This window comes from Callorhinus ursinus, unplaced genomic scaffold (genome assembly GCF_003265705.2).
Source record: "Callorhinus ursinus isolate GAN/ISIS: 27379988/994484 unplaced genomic scaffold, GSC_fseal_2.0 scaffold4, whole genome shotgun sequence".
Classification (NCBI taxonomy): Eukaryota; Metazoa; Chordata; class Mammalia; order Carnivora; family Otariidae; genus Callorhinus; species Callorhinus ursinus.
Genome location: NW_027397066.1, coordinates 32,437,345 through 32,448,141, shown reverse-complemented (window position 1 = coordinate 32,448,141; position 10,797 = coordinate 32,437,345). Strand labels below are relative to the sequence as shown.

At 41.9% G+C, this 10,797-nt stretch overlaps 1 protein-coding gene across 1 annotated transcript in view; it reads right to left on the bottom strand.

Moving 5' to 3' along the window:
• Positions 1-1,181: 1,181 nt before the first annotated feature.
• KLB (klotho beta) overlaps positions 1,182-10,797 on the bottom strand; it is a 36,470-nt gene continuing 26,854 nt past the window's right edge. Inside the window, exons 4-5 of the mRNA XM_025887711.2 lie at positions 7,064-8,207; positions 1,182-3,940 (exon numbers count right to left, since the gene is read on the bottom strand). Of these exons, the coding sequence (XP_025743496.1) occupies positions 3,576-3,940; positions 7,064-8,207 (1,509 nt within the window). The 3' untranslated portion in view covers positions 1,182-3,575. The remainder of the gene's footprint in view (positions 3,941-7,063; positions 8,208-10,797) is intronic.

Here is a 10,797-nt window from a genome sequence, read left to right as displayed (position 1 = left end):
ATTTGAAGGGTTGGAGAGAGCATTGGGTTTCTAAGTGAAACATTACCTGTAAATTGATAGTTGTAACTAAACTGGGAATTCATTGTACCTACTTACATAAAGTTGAAATTTTTTTATAACATAGAAAATGAAAAATACATTTTGCTTGGGTTACTATAATAGCTTTTTTACTGATCAGCTTTACTCCAGCTTTGCTCTTCTCCTGTTTTCAGCAGTAGCCAGAATGCTTTTCTCAAACTCCATTCCCTCTTTAACCTTTCTGATCGACTGGCTGAACTGACCTTGCTGTTCCTCCGTACCACTGCCTTAAAACCCTTCCTTTAGAAGTTCTGTCCCTTTGGAGTGGCAACTTAACCTTCAAGTCTGTTGTCAAACATTTTCAGTGAAGCCTGCCTTCAGCCTATTAATGGTGTTCACCCCTAACCCCCATCCTAGCGTACATACCCTTAACTCTGCTTCACTTGTTTTTGTCCATAGCATTTAGAATGTAATATAGTTTACTTTGTTGTGTATTGATTGTATGCTTTTTTTTCCTGTTAGAATGTAACCTTTGTGAGGATGGATCTTTTCTCACTGGGTTATTCCAAGTACCTGGAACAATAATGCCTGGCATATAGCTATTTGTTGAGGGAATGGTACCCAGATTGTTGGAGATTAAAGTATAAAGACTCAGTAATACCAATGGGACTGGAAAGAAATGTTATGGAAGGTATTGATTTCAAAACTGATACTAAGCGTTGAGGAAGAAGTTTCCAAATGGCAATATTATAGAGGGATGAAGGTGTTATAATTGTGAGTGTCAGTGCACAGGCAGTGGTAGCTGTGGGAGTAAGTGTAATTTCTCACAGAGCAAAGTGAGTTGTGATGGGTGAGACTTCACAAGATAACATTTAGAGGCTGGTTGTAGCTAAGGAGTGATTTTCACTTAAGTTGGATGTGGTAAGGGAAAATCTAGTTTCCCCTGGGAAGAATTCCATGTCTTTTGTGTCTACAATGGATAAGTACTTGTATGTTTTCCCAACTCTGAAGTTTAGATACCACATTTTCTAATGAGAAAACATACTCCAAAGAAAGTTATCCAGGATGCCCACACCTTGGGAAGATGGACAGAGGCAGTATTGGGCAGAATCCAGTCATACACCAGACCCATTCATATTTTATGGTTCTTATAAATGACCAGATTGTTAGTGAATATAAATCGGCATAAACTCAGTTTATTTGGAATAAATTACATTGAGAATTCAACAATTAGTCAAAATGTACTGACCACCTAATTTTACAGAGGATCTTTAAACACCATGGTTATGTTGTAATATTTTTCATATGTACCAGACTTGCTAGAGACAAGGTTGTTACGTTGAATATACAAACATACCACACACAAAATAGAACACAAGTTAACCAGAGTTTTAAGAGGTTCCCCCCTGCCAGCCCAAGCAAGTCCCAGGCCTAAATTCTGAATACATTATCCTGTCAAAAGCTATCAGTTTAAAATGACATTTTACAATTTTTTCAAAATGAGTTTGGGATAAACCTGAAGAGTAAGTATAATTGATCATGATTTATATTATTTACCTAAGGATTCTTACATGATGATGGCTTAAAAACATACAGTTCCCAGGTGTTAGGACTGTAAGCATTGGTTTGGAACTTGACTATTTGGGGGAGTTTATGGCGGGGTAACAAATTTGAAAAAGGACACAAGTTTTAACTTCAGCCCTAAATATAAAGGCATAAAGTATTGAAGGTTAATGGTAAACTGAATACAAGATACTTTTTAATCAGAACACAAAGTAATATTTAGACACCAGAAAAGCAAAACCTTAATTCTAAATCTTCGTTACTCCTATGACTGAATATGCAGCCCTTTTTCAAGATGTTGGATATTAAAGAGAAGCTAAAAAGTTGGTAATAAGTTGTTCAACTGAAAATTCCTATAAGAATATTACTGAAACTTGGGGGTCAGTGAATCCATGCGGCACAAAGAACAAAAACCCAGCCAAGTGGTGGTTTTAAATGAGTCTTCCCACATAGTTAACATTAAAACAACCAGTTGTAATTGTGGATAGCCTTAGGCCAACTATGTGAGTTTTCAGAGGAAATAAAATTTACTTGAAAAGATAAAAAGCATCTAAAAACCACCAAAGCTGGGAGAGTGGATACAGTGGGGGCAAAGAGAATAGAAAACCGCAATTACTGTTTGAATTTGGCCAGCCAAAAAGCAAACTGATTACCCATCATCTTTGCATTTACTTGACCAATTATGTTATCTCATTACAGTATCTTTGAAACTTCCTATTAGAATCTCCATTACCTACAAACTTTGGCTTCTGACATATAGACCTGAACAGCAAATCACAATTGACTTCATTTAGGGTAGTTTCCTACCAAGGTCTTTTGAACAATAAAAACCTTTCCTTTGACTCAGTAAATTCTTGGAGAGTGTGGGCAGTGATTAGCTACTATGTGAAATGGGTGATTATTTAAATGTTGACTAACCTAAAAATGGGTGTGAATGGGTTTACATTCAGGTTTTTTTCCTCTAAAATTTAGAATACACTGAATGAATCTTATAAGAGTTCAAAAAACTCAACCTCCTAGTTCAGATTTAAGAATCCCAGCTTCAAAAGACACAGTGGAAAAAGTTTTAACTCCTTCAGACCATCAACAGTCTGAATTGTATCCAAAGAGGCACAGTTGCAAGGTCAAGATAGAGCTGCATTCTATACCTTTTTGAGAGGTCCCTGTATATACATGGTGTCAGAACAGTGGAGCTCCACAGGAGACAGCAAGTCTTATGGAATAATATGGTAAGATCCTTGTTGCCTCACAATCCAAGTGAGGAAGAATGCTGTCAATTTGTCTAAAGAGGAATTTGCTGTACTGTGAGGCTGAGTGACTGTTGTCTCCACAGGCAGTTGGGTCTAGCTCTTTTAATCAGTCCTGTGATCTTTCCATGAGTCGAGTTACAGAAGTTCTGTTTTTAAATCAGATCTGATAGAAGGAGGGACCTCACAAAATACCATGTTTTATAAGTGATGGTTTTTATTTCTATTGAGAAAAACTAGGATCTATGTGCTTAAGAGTCTATGCTGGAGCTGATGATGAACAAGCATTACTTATGTATTTTCTAAAGGGGAAAAGCATCTTATTAGAAGTGACAGAATAATCACTATCCAGTGTTAAGAGTTTTAAGTTTCTGCTGTGGAGTCTAGCAAAAGTTGCACTTTTTTTTCTAAGTAATTTGTTATAAGTAGCTATTGGTATTTATAGAAGAAAGAGAAGAATGATGGGTAACAGTTCATTAAACTTGAAGCAGTGTATCAGATAATACTCATAGTTTATAGGTAAAGCCTTTATCTTCAGATCCAAGAACTGAATTCAGTGATGTGAATACCTAATGGAAAATTCATTTGGACTACACAGCAGAGACCTTGATTGTCATCACCTTGGTTACCACTAGTATTTCAAATTGTCTTCTATAAGTTACCAGTATATGGACCTGGAGTGATTTTTTAGACTTTCTATCATGCAGACAGAAATAGGATCAGTTTCACTAAGAACTTTGTGTGGCCTTACTTTAATGGTATGTGTTGTAAGTTCTTTGCTTTCCAAATTTTTCTTCTCTTTCGCTTATGAAAAATGGTAATTGATAAAAGTAGAACCAGGGTGGAGAAGAAGCAACAACCAAAGAATATCAATGGTTTCTTTTGCACAAGAAATAAGCAGACCATGCACTCTGTGTTTCTTTGAGTCTGACTGCACCTAGGACTCGTGTTCTCAGAAGGGAAGCCGCTGTTGCTGATCAGTTTGTTGTAAAGCTGAACTGAGGATTTAGCTTTGAATTCAGATGTGAAGAATCCAAATCTGGGTTTAGATTTTTCTTCAGTCAGTTTGAATGCATAATAGCCTTTGATTTTGACTTTATCAATTAGGTGTGCTGAAAAATATCAGAAATGAACATTAATCACAAATGAACTACAAAATATCTGAGTAAGAATTTAGTTTCCGTTCAAATAAGCTAAACTCAAAGTAGCAATTGTCATTAAAGGGCTTTCTGACATTCTTTTATAATTGATAAAAATGTGAAAATATGTGTAATTAAGCTTAAAAATTTTTGAAGTAAAACTTTGATCCATAAATAATACAAAAACACCTGGGGGTGGGGGCAGGGCTTAAAAACAAATTTAAGAACTGGAGCCACGAAAGTGTAAAAGGACTTATTGTCATTGTGTTCATTTGGTCACAAGCAGAAAAATCTTGTCTATTTGGCCTGATTCCAGACCTCAGATGTGCTCTTGGTGCTGCCCAATAACCATACTTGGTTTCCCCTAGTCACTTGACTGATACACACCTCTCAAACTGTCATCCTTGCTTTGAAGGGATGACTTTCTTACCTATTTCACTTAAAAACAAGTACTCAGAGGAGAACTCTTCAATTTCCCACCATCACTTCTATCCACCTACTACCATACTTCTGTTACTATGGATGACCTGTCCATGTTCCTGAAAGAGGCTGACTCTTCACCTATACACTAAGTTTATTCTCTCTTGTTTACTCAAGGACATCTCCATCTGTTCTCCTCTTCTCTCATGTATTTCCCCTCACTATTGAGTCATTTCCATATGAACATGCTATAACTTCTGATATCTTTTTTTTTTTAAGATTTTATTTATTTACTTGACAGCACAAGCAGGGGAAGCAGCAGGCAGAGGGAGAGGGAGAAGCAGGCTCCCTGCTGAGCAGGGGGCCCAATGTGGGGCTCGATCCCAGGACCCTGCGATCATGACCTAAGCCGAAGGTAGCCGCTTAACAGACTGAGCCACCCGGGCGCCCCTAACTTCTGATATCTTAAGCAAAAAAAGCTCCCCTTGATTGCATTCTCTCCTCTAGTTATCTTTACAGCACTGTCTCCTATTCACTCTCACTGGTTTCTCATCTCTCTGACCTCTGAATATTGAAGTGTTTCAGGGCTCAGCCCTCTCTGCTTGCTCCCTTGTGATATCATCCAGCCTTATTGTTTCTAAATATTATTCTTGCCCCCCCCTTTTTTTTGAGATTTTGTCAGAGCACACGCAGGGGGAGCTGCAGGCAGAGGGAGAGAAGCAGGTTTCCTGCCGAGCAAGGAGCCCCATGAGGGTCCTGAGCCAAAGGCATATGCTTAACCGAATGAGCCACTCAGGTGTCCCACCATTTTTGCTCTTAACTCCGAAATTTGTATCTCAGCCCCAGACCTCTCTGCTGAACCTGAGACTCCAATTAGCCTATTTGACATCTCTAATTGGATGTCTAATAGACATCTCAAACAACCTGTGCAACACCAAACAACTCCAAAAATCTGTTCCACCAGTCTCCTCCGACCTGGTAAATGGCCACTCACCCTTTAGTTGCTCAAACCAAGACAGATTGTTTCTTCACTCCACTCTCACAACCCCCATCCAATTCTGTTGACTTTACCTTCAGAATAATCCCAATCCTAGCCTCTTCTCACCATCTCCACTTTTAATAACCTAATCCAGTCCCCCATTATTTCTTAGACTACTCCAACCCTCCCTGATTCTGTTCTTGCTCCTTTACAATGTATTCAAAAAGCTGCCAGAGTGATTCTTTTAAAGTGTGAGTTAGGTCATGTCCCCTTCTGTTTAAAACCTTCCATTGCCTGCCGATTTCAGAGTAAGAGCCACAGTTCTTACAATGGCTTACTAAGCCCTGTCTGATCTGCTTCTATTTCCTTGACCTCATCTCTGATTACTTTCCCCCGTTGTTCATGCTTCCACCACTTCTACCTCCTTCCTGAACCTCAAACAGGCCAGGCATGCTCCCACATTAGGTTTTTTGCAATTGCTGTTCTCTCATCTGGAACATTTCACAGATAACTGCACAGGTTTGCTGTCTTGCTCCTCCAGGTCTTTGAAGACTTCCCCAACCACGGCTTAGAATTGTAACTACTCCTATACCCACTCCTGGTTACCCTCTTCTCTGCTGTTTTTTCTCCATAGAGCTTTATATCTTATTTGTTGACTCTCATCCCACAAAAATACAGGCTTCATGAGGACAGTAATTTTTACTTTGTTCAGTGGTGATACAGTGCCCGGAACAGTTTCTGCCTATATTAGGTGCTTAGTAAATAAGTATATTTCAGGGATCTTTTTGCTGCTTCAACAAATCTATTATGAACATTTAAAAATATTTTTAAAATGATACGCAATACTGCAAAGATTATGTAAGATACTCTCAAACACTGTTGTTTGCTTCCATCAAAATAGATAAAATAGAAGAATTTTTAAAAAGTGTTAAAAAATTATAGCTTGCTTGGGGAGGGGGATGAAAACCGCTGTTTGTAACATATGACCCAATAATTCCATAGTGGGCAGTCCTTCTTAGGAAGATAATCAGAAATGAAGACAAAGATTTATATCCAAAGGTACTTGCTTCTTAGTATTAAAAACCCCATGTCAAACAGAGGAATGCTTACATGCATAAAGATATGTCTATATGATGGGATATTAAGCAACCATTAAAATGATATTAAGGCGGGGCGCCTGGGTGGTTCAGTCGGTCAAGCATCTGCCTTCGGCTCCAGTCATGATCCCAGGGTCCTGAGATCGAGCCCCACACCCCCCCCCCACCCGCTCAGCGGGGAGTCTGCTTCTCCTTTTCTCTCTCCCTTTGCCTCTCCCCCTGCTCATGCTCGCTCTCTCTCCCTCAAATAAAGAACATCTTTTAAAAAAAATTAAGGCAATTTTAGTGAGGTGGAACACTAACAATGTGATATTAGAAAAAAATTGGACAAAATTTTCACTTGTACTAAAACTGTCTAGCACACATGCTGGGAGTAAATAATCCAAAATACCAACAGTGCTTAATTGGGGGAGCTCACCTGGGCCTCAGGTGACTTGTTTTTGTTTTGTGTTTTTTTGATTTTTTAAACATACTTTTCTAAATTTGCCAAATTTTCCCTAATGAGCTGGCACTGTCACTAACGCACCATCTCCCTTCATTCTTTCGTTCACCTGAGCTGGTAACGTCATTTCACACTATGTGATACGGCCCGAACCTCACCTTTCAAAGCCTCCTGAATGTATTTCTCTAAGTAGTATTTTCTGAGTTCATCATTTTCCAGAGACTGGTCATCGATGCCACTGGCCGTGATGTAAACATCCACGTCTCCATAGTTCTTCTGGATCCACCTCAGCACCTTGCGCTCCCCCCAAGGCAGGACAGCCAGGCGGCTGGGGGAGCTCAGGCAGGTGATGTCCTGCAGGAACTGGACGTCCCTGTCGGCGTCATAGCGGCTGCCGTTCTGGCGCGCGTGCATCACGAACCGGGTGGTGAAGTGGTTCAGCGCGTAGAAGTCGGCCGCGCCCTTGACCAGCCTCCTCTCCTCCTCGGTGAACCGAGGCAGGGTGGAGCGCGAGAGCCCCTGCCTGTTCTTGAGCGCGATGTACTCCCTCATGGCCAACGGGTAGTCCCCCGTCTTGAAGAGGGGCTCTGCGAACCAGGCGATTTCGAACTGGAGGAAGCGCTCGGCCGCCTGCCAGTGCGAGTCGGCGTAGGGGTTGGCGGGTTCGGCCCAATCCGAGTGCAAAGACAGCGACACGGCCCCGCGCTGCACAGGCCTGAACTGCCTGTCGTAGAGGCGCCAGACCAGCGCGTGGGCGATCAGCAGGTTGTGCGCTGCCCGGTAGGTGTCGTTACCAGCGTGGCTGTAGATGTCACTCAGCCGGTTGGGCTCATTGATGGTGATCCAGAGCTTCACCAGGTCCCCCAGCTCCTGGAAGCACAGCCCAGCGTAGTCCTGGAAGGCCTGGGCTGTGGATGGGTTCAGCCATCCCCCGCCGTGCAGCAGGGGCGTGGGGAGGCCCAGGTGGGCGTGGGTCGGATAGTACAAGGTGACCATTGGGGAGATGTTGAGCTTTAGCCCCTCACTGACCACACACCTGTAGTACCTCAGAGCTTGTCGGTTAACCACGGACAGGTTGCCGGTGGGGAGGATTGAGGGCCAGTCCAGAGCAAACCTGTAGTGAGTGACTTTCAGTCTTGCCAACATCTCCAGTTGTCTCTTGATGCTGACAAAGTCCGTGCATTGAGCGGGCCGTGTTTTCAGCCTCACCCCTTCCACTCGGCGCAGCAGTCTGTTGCCTGTCACATTCCACACGTACAGGTGAGGGTCACTGAACTGTGGGGAGGAAGCCACCACCTTGGGCTGTGAAAAACAAGCACATTCAAGATTTTATTTATTTATTTGTCAGAAAGAGTGGGAGGGAAAGAGAGAGAGAGAGAGAGAGCACAAGCGGGGGAGGGGCAGAGGGAGAAGCAGACTCCCCGCTGAGCAGGGAGCCCTATGTAGGACTGGATCCCAGGACCCTGGGATCATGACCTGAGTGGCGGCAGACGCTTAACCAACTGAGCCACCCAGGCATCTGGAAAAACAAGGCCATTCAAGTAAAGCACACCCGGCAGACAGGCCCTTGGCAGGCATCCTCTAAGAGAAAGAAGGGCCCCGTGCTATTTTGCCTCTTCCTGACAATAGAGAAAATAAACGAGGCATGTAGCCTTCATAACGACCTGCATGTTCTTGCAGTTCTCCTGGTGATACCATAGAAGAGGCCTGCGGGATGAGCCTCCCTTCTAGCTCTTGAAATCTCCCAGGGAGACCAGAAAACAGGGAAGGAACCACACCCAGGGCTTGGCTTCGAAGACAAGTTGTTTTTCAGAAACCCCTGAGAAACAGTTTTCTAGTTCGTTTGTCCTAAAAACAAGTTACATAGTGGGGTCTCACATGATTCTGTTCAAAAGCATCAGGAAATTTGGCTTGGTACCCTCAGTTAAAAGGAATCATGAAAGCTGGACCTTCCAAACCCTGCCACAACTTGACTGCAAAGTTAAAATTCTAGTTGTAGGGGATTTCACTGAGACCAGGACTCGGAGTTAGAGGTGGCTGGTTGACCCAGCCACAGTTCCTAAAAAAGACCATTGGGAATGGCGTAGTGAATGACCTCTTGCATTTGCTGAATGCAACTCTCTAACACCTTATATTTGAGAAGTCCAAGTGATATCACATGTGCATCATTATGTTGCCCCCACCCACAGGCCTATGAGAACACCGAATTTCTTCATCCAATAGGACGATACCGAACACCCTCTTTATGCAAGATACTTGGATTATGACTGGTAAAAACAGTAAACTATCCCCCAGGAACTCCCAAATTGACTCTTGGATCTGATGGTGTGTCATACCCTGCCCCCCACTAAGGAGCTAATCCTTGACTCTTGTCCTCATTCCACCCCTTTGAAACTCGGGCTTGGCAACTCTGTCTAGTGACAGAGCAATCTCACCCACCTCACAGGTGTGTTGTGATGAGTCAATGACTCTGGGAAAATGCTCTGTCAATTCTAAAGCAATCTACAAACATAAGGTAGTCATGACTTGGGCTTAGTTTTCCGTGGTTATGGTGATTGCCTGCTAGGCCCTTGAGTCTAAATTAAAACAGAAAAGGGCTTAAGAAAAAACATTTCCAGAGTCAACATTAATAAGAGAAAATAAAAGTTCTGTACTTGTTTTAAACTACCTTTTCTTCCTATGGCTAAATTTAAATGCACCTGGAAAAAAATGATAATTAACCTTTGGTAAATATGTTCCCTCTAATTGTTTTCTCGTGTGTCATCCTTCATAGTCCAATTACAAAACCGTATCACTGCCCACTTACCATCTGCCAACCAGTTATCTAGAACATTAAACTGAGAGAACATTGATCATGTGAGCATGAAGTTAGATCTGCATATAATTGAGTAAAATCCTGCTAGCTTAGATTGACAATCTCAGTGTTTTGAAACCTCAGAGCATCTTAATACTGAAAGGGTGTTTACAAAGAGCAATCTTGCTATGAGGTAAGACAAGATCAAATGAAAATCTGTCTTTTAAAAACCTCCAACAACAAAAGAAAACAAACAAAAAAACCTCCAACAAGCATTCGGTTTAGCAAGTGGGTGTGATTAATCTGCTAAGAGAGCTAGTTGGAGGTGGTGAACCATGATCTCAACCCTAGTTCCTGAGAACTTAGTTCTAAAATTCTGTTCCCCGCTAAGAGGATCCTGGACTCCTTGGAGAAATGGCTTTTTCCATTCTGGGGAAGGAAAAAAATGAGGTGATGCTGGTACATCTTATGCCAGAAAAGTAAGGATGCCCTTAAAAACTGAAAAGGAAATGTCAAAAAGACACAGGAGCAGTTTGAAGGAGTCCCATCGGCCACCTTTGAGATAATCTGAGCATCAAAAGGACTAATGAAACAATGATAGTAATGAATTATAATGCATTGAAATTAAGAGAATTACCTGATATATGTAGAAGGAATAATATAATTAGAAATTCACCATTTTGCAATCTACAAAATAATAGTTCAGGTAAAGTTAATGAATCAATATTAAGACCACTAGTGACATGTTGGGAAGCAGGATATGTATACGGATGGTCTCAAAGTGTCACCAGCACATTACTTCTTTTTTTTTTTTTTTTAAGATTTTATTTATTTGACAGAGAGAGACATAGCGAGAGAAGGAACACAAGCAGCGGGAGTGGGAGAGGGAGAAGCAGGCTTCCCGCTGAGCAGGGAGCCCAATGCGGGGCTCGATCCCAGGACCCTGGGATCATGACCCGAGCCGAAGGCAGACGCTTAATGACTGAGCCACCCAGGCGCCCAGCACATTACTTCTTAATTACAAATGGAAAAGGTACGTTCCAATTAAGAGATCTTGCAAATGCTACCTTAATCAAGAAATGTGGTAACTACTACTTC